Source organism: Herpailurus yagouaroundi, unplaced genomic scaffold (assembly GCF_014898765.1).
Source record: "Herpailurus yagouaroundi ecotype Mexico unplaced genomic scaffold, PumYag 180, whole genome shotgun sequence".
Lineage (NCBI taxonomy): Eukaryota > Metazoa > Chordata > Mammalia > Carnivora > Felidae > Herpailurus > Herpailurus yagouaroundi.
The window spans coordinates 15,171,893-15,186,745 of NW_024412411.1; the positions used below are offsets into that span (position 1 = coordinate 15,171,893).

At 35.6% G+C, this 14,853-nt stretch overlaps 1 protein-coding gene across 6 annotated transcripts in view; it reads left to right on the forward strand.

The window, feature by feature from the left end:
* The window catches only part of EED (embryonic ectoderm development), a 197,384-nt gene extending 183,432 nt beyond the window's left edge, over window positions 1-13,952 (forward strand). For 5 of the 6 annotated variants that reach the window (XM_040489558.1, XM_040489557.1, XM_040489560.1 and 2 more), the window contains 6 exons: window positions 1,149-1,282; window positions 2,801-2,906; window positions 4,033-4,107; window positions 11,955-12,113; window positions 13,113-13,186; window positions 13,552-13,952. In XM_040489558.1, the coding sequence (XP_040345492.1) occupies window positions 1,149-1,282; window positions 2,801-2,906; window positions 4,033-4,107; window positions 11,955-12,113; window positions 13,113-13,186; window positions 13,552-13,678 (675 nt within the window). In that variant the 3' untranslated portion in view covers window positions 13,679-13,952. The remainder of the gene's footprint in view (window positions 1-1,148; window positions 1,283-2,800; window positions 2,907-4,032; window positions 4,108-11,954; window positions 12,114-13,112; window positions 13,187-13,551) is intronic. The other variant, XM_040489556.1, reaches the window with a different exon arrangement.
* The last annotated feature ends 901 nt before the right edge of the window (window positions 13,953-14,853 follow it).

Below are 14,853 nucleotides of genomic sequence, written 5' to 3' on the forward strand. Positions count from 1 at the left end.
TCTTTCTTTCTTTCTTTCTTTCTTTCTTTCTTTCTTTCTTTCTTTCTATTTAAGATTTTATTTTTAGATAATCTCTGCACCGAGTGTGTGGCTCAAGTTCATATCCCCAAGATCAAGAGTTGCATGCTCTACTGACTGAGCCAGCCAGGCACCCTTCTATTGTTATTTCTTTCTTTCTTTGTTTTTTTAAATTTTTTTTAACTTTTATTTATTTTTGAGAGATAGAGGCAGAGCATGAATGAGGGAGGAGCAGAGAGAGAGGGAGACACAGAATCCAAGGCAGGCTCTAGGCTCTGAACTGTCAGCACAGAGCCCAACCCGGGGCTCAAACACACAAACTGTGAGATTGTGACCTGAGCCGAAGTCAGGCGCTTAACCTACTGAGCCACCCAGGTGCCCCTATTGTTATTTCTTAAAATGAGAGCAGTACACAGTCTATTTCCTCTTCTCTATAATACAGGAGGACTTCCACTAGAAGGACTGATGTGTGAGATTTTCATTAACACATGAATCACATGCTAAGTTAAAGAGCATCTCTGTGCCTCATTGCTTTATGAAATAGGTACATTAAGGTTATTACAATGGATGATCTGTTAGCAGTCTTAACAATTGGTATATAGCAAATGAAAAAGTTAAAATACATTATTTCCTTTTTTTAGACCTTTTTTCTTTTTAAAAGTGAACTTACCTAATGCAACTGAAGTATTTTGACTTAAATATACACATAAAGCAAAATTTCAGTTGTTCAAAGACTCATTGTATATTTTCACATACAGCTGTCAATTTCATTTTTTAATAGACAAAGAAAACAAACTTAACTCAGGTCTTTGCATCATAGAATAATTACTTCAGCATTCTATTTACCTTTAAAATCAAGCAAAGGTAGTATTTAAAAATAATTGAATAGATAAAACTAAATTCAAACAATTTACTTTCTTGACTTATATAAGCTCATATATGCTATGGTGACAAATCAGATAAAATTAAATCTTGAAATCAGTAACAGCTCTGATTTATGGGCTACCTAGATGAAACTCAAAGTGTTTGTGACTTAAAATACAATTTTCACTACACTGTACCTCAGATGAAAATTGGATAGTCTAATTTGGGCAATTTTGTATGTCTAAGCTTTTTTGTTTTACGTACAGGATTATGATCTTTTGGGTGAAAAAATAATGTCCTGTGGTATGGATCACTCTCTTAAACTTTGGAGGATCAATTCAAAGAGAATGATGAATGCAATTAAAGAATCTTATGATTATAACCCAAATAAAACTAACAGGTAAATTGTGCTATTTAAAACAGTTATTTCTTGCTGTTGGATTGATGATGTGTTTTACTTTATCCAAAATTTTTACATAATCCCTTACAGTTTACATACCATAAAATTTACCGATTTTAAATATAGCCCTTTGCTTTTAGTCTAATGTTTGTGGCTCATTTTTCAAAATCCCCTTTAAATTGCGTTTTCATCTTAATTTAGTAGCATGTTTTACTTATTTAGGTATGTATATGCTTGGCTTTTTACATTATAACAATGTTAAGCTGCTTAAAATTGCTGTGGGATAGAGTAAAGGGTCCTTCTGAATAATGTTGCTAGCATTATTTGTCAGCACTCTTAATTTTTAGTCACGTCAGTAAATCCTGATTTTTTAAATGGGTTTCTTGGCTTTGATTCATGATAATGTAATTCTTTCCTTTAAACGATGATCCCTTTTTTAGATGGAGAAAATTCAAAAGCTGGAACCTCCTTCAAGAGATTTTGAGTGGGAAGTTTTCTTAATATAAAGATTTTCATTTTTTAAGTAATCTTTCCACCCAATGTGGGGCTTGAACCTACAACCCCAAGATCAAGAGACACACACTCCACCCTTTGAGCCAGCCAGGCAATCTTCTTTTTTTTTTTATTTTTGAAAAGTTCCAATTGAAACCTGTTTTTGAAATGCTTATGTTTTTTTATTGTTTACTTATTTTTGAGAGAGAGACAGAGTGCCGAGTAGGGGAGGGGCAGGGAGAGAGGGAGACACAGAATCCAGAGCAGACTCCAGGCTCTGAGCTGTCAGCACAGAGCCCAATGTAGGGCTCAAACCCATGAATCACTGAAGTCAGACGCTTAACCAACTTGAGCCACCCAGGCACCCCTGAAATGTTACGATTCTTTAATTCAGTAACTGTCTTTTCAGTATCTGATCAGGCTGTTAGCACTTTCACTGTAACTGTCATAAGTCTCCATTTATTAACTTTGTTTACAATTCTTTTTTAACAAAGAGCTAGCATTTATTTTCTCTTTTTCAAACCAGATTATTAATAGATTATCAGTTAAATTTATAACCCATCAACAAATATTTCAATGCATTAACATTTATGAGACCTCAGTGGCCTCTGAGAATTAGTACAACTTCCAGATTTCTCTTTTAGAACCCAAGGGGTTAGTATAATATTTGTTTATGTATTTGTATATGTATGTATGTATGTATGTATAGCAGTATGTTTTACTTACCCAAATACAGGAAAAGTCTTATTAAATGCCAGATTCTTGTCAGATACCATTTCCAGAGATTGTTGCTCAAGGCAGGACTCTCATCTAGCTGTCTCTTTAGCAGTCTTTGGAATGATATGTCATTGTTCTAGAAAGATGATGATCTTTTGAAATAATCTAGATATATTGACTTTCATAGACTGTTAATGCTTAACTTTAGATAGCTTATTGTATTTATTAAAGTTTTATAAATCTTTTAAGTGAAAATTAGTGTGATTCTACTATCTTTTTTTCTTTTAACTTTTGACATTTCCATTTCAGGCCATTTATTTCTCAGAAAATTCACTTTCCTGACTTTTCCACCAGAGACATACATAGGAATTATGTCGATTGTGTGCGATGGTTAGGTGATTTGATACTTTCCAAGGTATGCTAACTGTTGTTAAGCTGTACTTCTGTTATTTGTGTTTGTGTGAGTTGGAACTTTTCAGGGAGCACAGTTTTTTCATATAGTTTGGTAAATTGGATGGCAGATGGCAGAAATTCCTTTTTTTTTCTTCCTTGAAGTCTCATAGATTTGGAAATTTGTTTTAGGCATAAAACATCCTGATGAATTGTTATAACTTGTGCTGTAATAATAGGAAAAATGTTAACTTGTGAGATGATATTCTTCTCTGATATCTGATGCTATAAAATAACCCAATTTCTAAAGCCAGTGGTGGGTTTTTTGGTATGTTTGTGTCCATTTTGGTAAATTTGTATTTACAAAAACAGCTGGGGTTGGCTATGGGCTGTAGTTTGCCAACCCCTGATCTCTAAAGTGTTGATGTATATTTACATATTTTTTGCTGATAATTTAGAGTAGTTGTTGGTGATGTTATCTGAATATTTAGGATTGTCATATTTGGAAAAATTGCTGTCCAGTCTCCTTTCTTGATGTGGATTTCAGGGCATTGCATATTTTCTTGGGCAGAGCCTAACTTTTTTCTTGGCCTTCCAGGTATAGTTTTTCCTTTTTTTAAAGTTTTGACCTTGAAATAATTAGATTGACAGTAAGTTTCAAAGCAGAGAAGTCCCATATTGCCCTTCACCCGATTTCTCCCACATACATCTCACCTAACTATAATACAATATCAAATTTAGGAAATTGACATTGTACAATGTGTGCGTATAGTTCTATGTCATCATTTTATCACATGTGAATTTTGTCAGTTCAGGAATGTTAACAGTATGGGACCTTTTAAGATTGGTTTTTTTCACTCAGTATAATGCCATCCAAGTTGTTGTGTGTATCAATAGTTTCCCCTTTTTATTGCTGAGTAGTATTCCATGGTACGGCTGTACCACAGTTTATTTAACTATTCATCTATTGTAGGACATTTTGGTCCTTTGCAGTTTGGGGCTATTACAAATAAAGCTTCTAATGAACAATCGTGTTCAGGTTTTTGTGTGGACTTGTTTTCATTTCTCTGGGATAAATGCCTAGAATGGCAATTGCTGGGTCATGGTTAAGTTTGTTTAGTTTTTTAAGAAACTGCCAAACTATTTTCCAGAGTGGCCGTGCCATTTTACATTCCCACCAGCAATGTATGAAAGATCCAGTGTCTCCGAATCTTCGCCGGCATTTGGTACTGTCACTATTTTTTATTTTAGCTGTTCTGATAGGTGTGTAGTGATACCTCATCGTGGTCTTAATTTGCATTTCCCTGATGGCTAGTGATGTTGAACATCTTTTTCATGTGCTTATTTACCATCCATATATCCTTTTCGATGATGTCTCTTCATATCTTTTGCTCATTTTCTAATTGGATTGGTTTTGTGTGTTTTTTTTTTTTTTTATTGTTGAGTCTTGAGAGTTCTGAATATATTCTGAATATGAATCCTGTGTCAGATATGTAGTTTGCAAAAATTTCTTCCAATCTGTAGCTTGTCTTTTCATCCTCTTAACAGGGTCTTTTGTAGAGCAAATGGTTTTAATTTTGATGAATTTCAATTTATTGAATTTTGTTTGAAGAAAATTATTTTATGGATTGTGCTTTTGATGTTACATTTAAAAGCTCTTCACACTCTGGATCCTAAGGAATTTTTCCTGCATTTTGTCGTGTTACAGTTTATATTAACGTATGATCTATTTTGAGTCAATTTTTGTATGAGGTTTAGGTAGTAGTTCATTTTTTTGCCTGTGGATAGCCAATTATTCAGCACCATTTGTTGAAAAACTATTCTTTCTCCTTTGAACTGCTTTTGCATTTTGGTCAAAGTTGTTTGGCCTACTTGTATGAGGCCTTTTCTGGTTTTTCTGTTCAATTTCCCTCTACCACTGCTATATGCAGTCTTGGTTACTGTGGCTCTATAGTAAGTCTTGGAATTGGTTAAGTGATTTCTTCCATTTTATTCTTTTTCAAAGTTGTTTTAGTTATTTTGATTCCTTTGACTTCCCACTTAAATTTTAGAATAATCTTGTCTACATTTTATAAAAAATCTTGCCAGGAGTTTTATGGGCAAGGGAGATTTTGATTGCTATTATGTTAAACCTATATATCAGTTTGGTGGGGGACTAATATCTTTGCTCTGCTCTCCAGTTCATGAACATAGCATGTCTGTCCATTTATTTAGATCTTTGATTTTTATTATCAGCATTATGTAGCTTTTAGCGTAGAAGTCGTGTACATACTTTGTTAGATTTATACTTAAGTACTTCTCTTTTTTGTGGTTGCAAATGATATTCCTTATTTCTATGTGTTTATTGCTAGTATATAGGAATGCAGTTGATTTTTACATATTGACCTTTAATCCTGTGACCTAATTCTAGGAGGGTTTTTTTTTGAGGACTTGGGATTTTTTTACATAGACTATCATGTCATCTGCAAATAGGGGCAGTTGTATAGTTTCCTTTCTGATCTTGCCTTATTGCACTGGTAGACTTACAGTTCTATGTTGAATAGTGATGTTAAGATCAGACGTTCTTGACTTGTTTCTGATGTTAAAGGGGAAAGAATTCAGTGTTTGACAATTAGCTGTTTTTTGTAGATGTTCTCTATCAAGTTGAGAACTGTCTCCCTTACTAGTTTTTTGAGAGTTTTATCATGAAATCCTTGTTGAATTTGTTAAATGTTTTTTCTCTATCACTTGGTATGGTCATGTGGTTTTTCTTCCTTAGCCTGTTAATGCAGTGTATTTCTTTTTTTTAAGTTTATTTACTTTGAGAAAGAGAAAGTGTGTGTGATTGGGGGAAGGGACAGAGAGTGGAGGACAGAGAATCCCAAGCATGCTCTGCTCTGAGCCACCCAGGCACCCTGTCATTGTTTTTTTTAATATTGATTCCAGTCCCTGGAATAAGTTTATTTGGTCATAGTGTATAATTTTTATATATGTTGCTAATAGTTGGTATTTTGTTAAATATTTCTGTATTTGTGTTCATGAGACTGATATTAGTCTGAAGTTTTTTGTAATGTCTTTGTCTGGTTTTCCTATTGATAATACCGGCTTTATAAAATGAATTGGGAAGTTTTCCCTCCTATTTTCTGGAATTGATAGAATTGGTGTTTATAGAATTGATGTTAATTCTTCATAAATGGTTGTTAGAATTCTCCAGTTAAATCATCTGGGCCTAGAAATTTTTGAGGGAGAGTTTTAAGGATAACAGATTGTTTCCCTGATAGTTAAAAGAACTGACTGTTGAAATTAACTATTTTATATTGTGTGAGTTGTGGTAATTTGTGCTGTTTGAGGAATTGGTCCATTGTATTTATTTATTTATTTATTTATTTTAATTTTTTTTTTTCAACGTTTATTTATTTTTGGGACAGAGAGAGACAGAGCATGAACGGGCGAGGGGCAGAGAGAGAGGGAGACACAGAATCGGAAACAGGCTCTAGGCTCTGAGCCATCAGCCCAGAGCCCGACGCGGGGCTCGAACTCACGGACCGCGAGATCGTGACCTGGCTGAAGTCGGACGCTTAACCGACTGCGCCACTCAGGCGCCCCGGTCCATTGTATTTAAAGTAAAAATTGTGTGTAGAGTTGTTTGTAGTATTCTTACTGCCCTTTTGATAACTGCATGGCCTCTACTGATGGCCCTGTTTCATTCCTGAAATTGGTAATTTATTGTCTTCTTTTTTTGTCAGTCTTGGTAAGGACTCATCAATTTTCTATGTCTTCTTTTATTTCCCATGGATGTATTTTGCTCTTTTGCCAATTTCTTAAGGTGTGGGAGCTTAGATTATTAAAAAAAATTTTTTTGGGGTGCCTGGGTGGCTCAGTCGGGTAAGTGGCCGACTTCGGCTCAGGTCATCATCTCGCGGTCCCTGAGTTTGAGCCCCTCATCAGGCTCTGTGCTGATAGCTCGGAGCCTGGAGCCTGCTTCTGTTTCTGTCTCCTCCTCTCTCTACCCCTCCCCCATTCGCACTCTCTCTGCCTTTCAAAATTGAATAAATGTTAAAAATTTTTTTGTAATGCTTATTTATTTTTGAGAGAGAGAGAAGGAGACACAGAATCCAAAGCAGGCTCCAGGCTCTGAGCTGTCAGCACAGAGCCTGATGTGGGGCTTGAACCTATGAACGGTGAGATTGTGATTGGGGTTGAAGTCAGGACGCTTAACTGACTGAGCCACCCAGGTGCTCCAAGAGAGCTTAGATTATTGAGTTGAGACTTTTCTAAAGTAAGTATTAGATGCTGTAAATTTTCCTGTCAGCACTGCTTTAGCTGCATTTCACTAATTTTTTTTTTATTTTATTTATTTATTTATTTATTTATTTTAACGTTTTTATTTATTTTTGAGACAGAGAGAGACAGAGCATGAACGGGGGAGGGACAGAGAGAGAGGGAGACACAGAATCAGAAGCAGGCTCCAGGCTCCGAGCCATCAGCCCAGAGCCCGACACGGGGCTCGAACCCATGGAGTCAGATGCTCAACCGACTGAGCCACCCAGGCACCCCATTAATTTTGATACGAAGTGTGTTGTTTAGTTTCTAGGTGCTGGAGATTTTCTTGGTATCTTTCTCTTATTGATTTCAGTTTGATTCCATTGTGGTCACAGCATACTCTTGATGATCTTGGCTCTTTTAAACTTTTTGAGATTTATTGTATGACCCTATCTGAGGTATATGTTCCATAGGAGCTTGAAATGGATGTGCAGTTCTGTTTGTGTGTAAGTTCTGTAAATGTGAGTTAGCTGCTCTTGTTGATGGCGTGGTTGAATTCCATATCTGCACTGCTTTTTCTGTCTACTTATTTTATCAACTAGTGAGAGATGGGGAAGTTTCCAGCTGTAATTGTGGATTTTTCCCATACTGCTTTCAGTTTTATGATGTTTAGCTGCTCTGTGGGTTGCTTGTTATTGCTATGTCTTAATGACTGGATCCTTTAATTTTTTTTTTTCTTATTTTCTTTTATCTGGGCTTTTCCCCTAATTTCATATAGGTTATATGAACACCTATTTTTTTTTTTTTTTTTTTTTTTTTTTTTTTTTTTTTTTAGTAGGCTCAACACCTAATGTGGGGCTTGAACTCACAATTCCTAGATGAAGAGTCACATGTTCTACTAACTAAACCAGCCAGGCACCCCTATGCGAATATTTTTTAGAATTCCATTTTGATTTATGTGTAGTGTTGAGTACATTTCTTTATGTAGCTTTTTTGGTGTTTCCTCTAGCGGTTACATTATATATGCATATTACCTATTTTGTTGCCATATCTTATATATATTATGTATTTTTGTTATGCTATCTATAAGAAAGTTCAGTAGGTATAAAATATGTATAGATTAAAAGTAAAAAATTATCTAAAAATATACTACCATGCAGGGCGCCTGGGTGGCGCAGTCGGTTAAGCGTCCGACTTCAGCCAGGTCACGATCTTGCGGTCCGTGAGTTCGAGCCCCGCTCAGGCTCTGGGCTGATGGCTCAGAGACTGGAGCCTGTTTCTGATTCTGTGTCTCCCTCTCTCTCTGCCCCTCCCCCGTTCATGCTCTGTCTCTCTCTGTTCCAAAAATAAATAAACGTTGAAAAAAAAAATTTAAAAAAAGATAAAATAAAATAAAAATATACTACCATGCAAACATAAGTATAAATATATATTTATATAACTTGTCTGTCTACTGTGTATCAACATTTTACCACTTCATACGAAGTATAGAAATCTTATTTCCTCTATATTACTTTGTCCTCCATTTATAGTATAATTGTCTTAAATATTCCCTTTATACTTGAGAACATCAAAAAGTATTACCATTTTTGCTTCAGCCATCAAACATAACTTAAAAACTCCAGAGGGAAAGGAGGGTATTGTATTTGCTCATTTTGCTTTTTCCATTTTTCTTTCATCCTGATGTTCCAAGATTCCTTATATTATTTCCTTTATGTTTATAAAGGTGCCTGTAATCATTCCTTTAGGGCAGGTCTGCCAGTGACAAATTCTTAATTTTTCTTCATTTGAGAATGGCCTCATTTTTCCTTCATTCCTGAAAGGTACATTCGCTCTTTATAGGATTTTTCTGTTGACAATTCTTTCTTTAAACATTTGAAAAATGTTGTACTCCTTCCTTCCAGGGTCTGTGGTTTCTGATGAGATACCTGACATCATTGGAATTGTTTTTTTCCTAAACATAAGTGTTCTGTCTTAACTGCTTTCATGATTTTTTTCTTATGTGTTTTTAGTTTTCAGAAGTTTGAATGTGATGTGCCTTGATACAGATTTCTTTGAATTTATCTTTTGGGGTTTATTCACCTTGAATTTGTAGTAGATTTATGTCTTTTGGGGACATAGTTTGTCCCAGATTTGGAAACTTTTCAGCCATTATTCAAATTCTTTTTTAGGCCTGCTGTCTTCTGCCCTTCTTTTGGAACTCTAATGATATGAATGTTACATCTTTTATTTGGACCTCTGGGCCTTTCTTGTGTACATTTGTTTTCTTTTGTTTAGATTGGATAGTTTCTGTTCTAACTTTAAATTTATTGACTCTATTCATCTCCTGTTGAACCTTTCCATTGATTTTCTTATTTTGATTATAGTAATTTTTCGGTTCTAAAATTTCCATGTGATTGTTTTTATTTTTTTTTTGGCTGAGACTTTTAATTGTTTTAAGTGTGTTTGTAATTGCTCATTGAAGCATTTTTATGGTGGCTAAATCCGTGTTAGGTAGTTCCAACATCTATGTCATCTCAATGTTGGCATTTATTGTCTTTTAGCATTAAAATTGAGAATTTTAAGATTCTTGGTATGACAAGTGAATTTTTGATTGAGATCTGGATATTTTGAGTATTATACAAGACTCTGGGTCTTATTTTATTTAAATCTTTCGCAGTAGGCTTCCTCTGATAAATTTTCAGGTGGGGAAAGGGAGCGCTACTTCATGATTGGCAGGTGGTGGGGCAAGTCAGATGATAGTGTCTTATTACTGTTTCCCAAGTGGTCTCCACTGACCCTGGGGGTTGTGGCTGGTGGTAAACATGCTAACTTTCTGCTGGGCCGCCTCTGATACCACCCCAGCTGGAAAGGAGAAGAGTTACCTCATTATGATGAGGGATAGGGTGAGTTGAGGATGCACTTGAGGTGCATAGTTAACCACCTGAGAAGTGCTCCCCACTGGGCCTTGGCTGGTTCACATGAGGGTGGGCCCACAGTTTTTTTTTTTTTTTTTTCCTGTGGTGTTTGGCTAGAGTAGAGTGTTTGAAAATGTTCTCTCTTGCTATGTTGCTATCTTCCTGGTTCTTTGGCCAGAGAGAACAGGCTTTTGTTGGGATTTTTTTGGCCTTTACCCGTTAGTATGGGGGAGTTGCTGCCTTCTCTAGTATCCAGTCTGTAAATGAGGCAAAAGAAAACCAAGGAACTCAATGTGCTTCACATCCCAAGGTTCCTAACCAGACTGCCTTCTCTGTACCTTTCAGAGTCTTATGTTTGCTTTATATTTGATATTTAGTCTTTCAAGCTACAATGAGGATAATAGGAGAAAGTATATCTACTCCATCATTTTGGAAGTAAAAGTAAAAAGCCATCAGCTCTAAAATTTCTTTTCTTAGAACTTAATCAGATGATAGGAAAGAATTTCTGCATTTTAGGTTTCAGGAAGCTGACCTGAATGAACTATATTGGTGGTCTCAAATCTATTTCTGCATCAGAATCACTGGGAGAACATTGTAAAAATAGATTCCTAGGCCTCACTCCTGGAGATTCTAAATCTGGCACAAGGACCTGGGAATTTTAGTTTTAAAAAGCTTTCTAGATGATTTTTAAGTGTAGTCATCTGTTAGGCTTGTCAAATTCTTTTTAGCTCCTTAAGTTTTAGTTCTCCATTAGGGCACTTTACTAATTAAGGGTCCTTTACCAGTGCAGTCAGTGACAAGCACTTGAAGAACTGTGTTACAATTCTTCTGTTTTGGCCTTCACTTGTAGAGGTTCTCATTCAGTAAGGTTGGGACCAAGATGAGTCTTTTGAGAGAAGTAGACAGGCTTTCAGTCCAATCGTGCACTTAGTTAAGAGTTATCAGAGTAGGTAATGTCCAAGGTACTTTACAGTAAAGAATTTGTATATCAGATATATAGCCCTGTGATTTCAAAAAGGCAGAGAGGAAGAAAAAAAAGGGGTATTGTTTCCTCCCTAATCTTCCTGTGCCTCTGCTGTTAAACTATTTTATAGGTCAGTGAACCTGACAGAGCTGCCGTATGTGACTGTGTAGGCTGTGTCCTGTAAAACTCCAGGAGGCACTCTACCTACACAAGAATTTCTCAGTCTAGGTTCTGTTGAGACATTGGGCTAGATAATTTTTTTTATAGGAGAGGCCATCCTGTACATTGTACGATGTTCAGCAACATCTCTGGGCTCTCCCTACTAAAGGCCAGGGACATTGCCAAAGGTCCCTTAATTGGCACACCACTGACCTATAATGTGAATAGTGCCCACTGTGTTGTAATTTTTCTTCCATCGTATTCTTTACTACTTGGCGCTTAACTTAGACGTGTGCAAAGAAAGATATGATGTTACAGGATAGAGAAGGTGTAACTTAGTCTATTTCCGTCCTATCCTCATATCAATGTCTTGATGTTAAACCACGCGTTTAATTGCCTTCTATTATAATCTTATCTCTAAGCAGGGGACACATTGAAGAGCCATCTATTTGTATACAGTTTATATAATTTTACCTTTGCTATAAAACACTCAAGTCTCTGGATGCCAGAGTATCTAGAGCTGAATTTGGTTTGGAAGAGAAATTGTGACTTCAAAATGAATATTCCAGATAATATAATGCTTTTGGGTATTGTTAAATTCTGTTGATAATATAACTTCTTGTCGTCAAGTGTGGGCATTGACTCCAAATATAAATAAATGTATATCACTGTATTTAGTAGATGGATAACCAGGTTTTAAGACTGTCAATTCTAAAAAGATAATACAGAGAAAAAAGGCTTTTTAAACAAAAGTTAAATTCAGTTCTTTACATAACATATCTTTTTTTTTTCTCATTTTTCTCTTTCAAAGTCTTGTGAAAATGCCATTGTGTGCTGGAAACCTGGCAAAATGGAAGATGATATAGACAAAATTAAACCCAGTGAGTCTAATGTGACTATTCTCGGGCGATTCGATTACAGCCAGTGTGACATTTGGTACATGAGGTTTTCTATGGATTTCTGGCAAAAGGTAGCAACATATTTTTACATTCTCAAATTACTTGACTTAGACCATTATAATTTCACTTTTCTTTTGTGCATCCATTTTCGGTTCCCTCTAAGAATCTCTACATCAGTATTTTATATTGATTACTTTGGCTTTTGGTGTTATTTATTCTACCTTTGTGGCTCTGCACACCATCTGCAGTGCTTATTATAAATGCAATTGCAGGTGTCAATCATGGCAGTGAGGTATTTACTTTCTGTAACATGTTACTAAGATTTAATGTTTTGGTGTTTAGAGTTAACCTTTGTAAGTAGATTTTTGGTAGAAAAACCTAAAGAAAAATACACATGGGGCAAAGTACTAGTTATCTAAAAGGGTTTTTTTTTTTTTGTTTTTTGGGGTTTTTTTTTTTTTTGGTGTGTGCATTTATTTATTTTTGAGAGAGAGAGAGAGAGACAGAGCACGAGTAGGGGAGGGGCAGAGAGAGGAGGAGACAGAACCTGAAGGAGGCTCCAGGCTCCAAGTTGTCAGCACAGAGCCTGACATGGGGCTCGAACCCACAAATGGTGAGATCATGACCTGAGCTGAAGTCAGACGCTTAACTGACTGAGCCACCCCGGCGCCCCATAGTTATCTAAAATTTTAAGGAGATTGGTGTTAGGATTTTGTAGTAACAAATTACTTGGGTATTTACTTCTGTAAGAAAGCTTTGGAGGAGCTGTCTGTAGTTTTTGCTACAGTTCTTTAAGGCAGAATAAAGAGTACATGCTAACAATGTAACTTGTAAAAGTTCTTCATAAATTTGCAGAATGCCTTCTGATTTACTCAAAGTACTTCTGTGAGGTATTGGTTGCTCTTATCCCCATTTACAAATCTGAAATTTAAGATGGCAAAGAAATAATTATAAGCATGGCCATAAGCTGGAGCTGAGGTTTTTCTGGAATATGAGTATGTCTTAGGAATGCTTGAATACTTTATAGCCTATTTTAATAATTGGATGTTTAAAAAAATGTGTTTATACAGATGCTTGCATTGGGCAATCAAGTTGGCAAACTTTATGTTTGGGATTTAGAAGTAGAAGATCCTCATAAAGCCAAGTAAGTATTCAGAAATTTTATTGATAATTACTGCCTTTTTCTTAAATGTTATGTCAGTATAGAGGAAGTAATTGATACTTAAGGTACCATCCTCAAATCATTTTTAACATTTAAACGGCTCAGTTATTTTAAAGCATTTATCTTTTATCATAGTGACTGGTTATAAGTATCCTGGTGACAAGTTACTTTTTTAATTTAAAATGTACCCAAATTTTATGAAAATTGAGGTTGAGCTCTTAGTGATGTTTTCAGTGCGTTCTATAGGACTTGGAACATCTATTTGTTTTCTAATTTACTGGCTTAAGTTAGATACTGACAACATATTCTGTGAATGGCATTTAACCTGTTGTCTTGTTTTCCCCTAGATGTACAACACTGACTCATCATAAATGTGGTGCTGCTATTCGACAAACCAGTTTTAGCAGGGATAGCAGTATTCTTATAGCTGTTTGTGATGATGCCAGTATTTGGCGCTGGGACCGACTTCGATAAAATACTTTTTCCTAATCAAAATTAGAGCGTGTTTTCTGTGTATAATAGATTAATGTATCTTGCTAGTAAGGGCACATAGAGCATTTAGAGTTGTCTTTCAGCATTCAATCAGGCTGAGCTGAATGTAGTGATGTTTACATTGTTTACATTCTTTGTACTGTCTCCTGCTCAGACTCTACTGCTTTTAATAAAAATTTATTTTTGTAAAGCTGTGTGTTAGTTTATTTTCATTGTGATAAAGAGAAATGTTGAAAGTAATAAAAGTATGCCCTTTTTTGTAGTGATCATTTTTGTAGTTCTTTTACCTGAAGAAAGCTATTATAGGGGCACCTGGGTGGCTCAGTTGGTTAAGTGTCCAACTTCGGCTCAGGTCATGATCTCACAGTTTGTGAGTTCGAGCCCCGCGTCGGGCTCTGTGCTGACAGCTCAGAGCCTGGAGCCTGCTTCAGATTCTGTGTCTCCCTCTCTCTCTGCCCCTCCCCACTCATGCTCTGTCTCTCTGTCTTAAAAATAAATAAAACATTAAAAAATTAAAACAAAAAAAAGAAAGCTATATAATGTAGTGATTAAGTGTAAGTTCTAGAACTAAACTGAATTTTAAGTTTTGACTGTGCAACTATAAGCTGGGCTAAGTAACAACATCTACCTCAGTTTCCTCTTGTGTGAAACAGGGATAAGATACTCATAGAGTTATTAAGGATCAAATGATTAGACACATGGGAAGCAGCCAGAATAGTACTTGATATACATTAAACCCTAAATTACATTATTTTTACTGGAAATTGTATTTCCTATGTCTTTGTATTTCTTCTGTAATAATAGTGATTAAATTTAAAATTTAGAGTTGGCACATATGATTTAATTAAGCTATCTGCACTATTAAAAAATATACTGCTGTTTGGTTTGCAGCTAGACCATAAGTAATCTAAGTGGATATTTTGCCATTAGAGCAAGTGAGAAGAGGACATAGAAGTTTGAATGCAGGGGGTTGAAAAATGAAAGAAATGGAGTATGTACAGTGTTACTATCTGCTTTTCTAGAAAGGTATTGCTTAAGAGAAATAGATTGAGGGAATCAGACTTGAGAGTAGTTGATTGTTTTGTTCCAAACATAAGGTGCTTTGTATACACTTATGAACAAGAAGAAATAACAAGAATGAGAAAATCCCCCAGTTA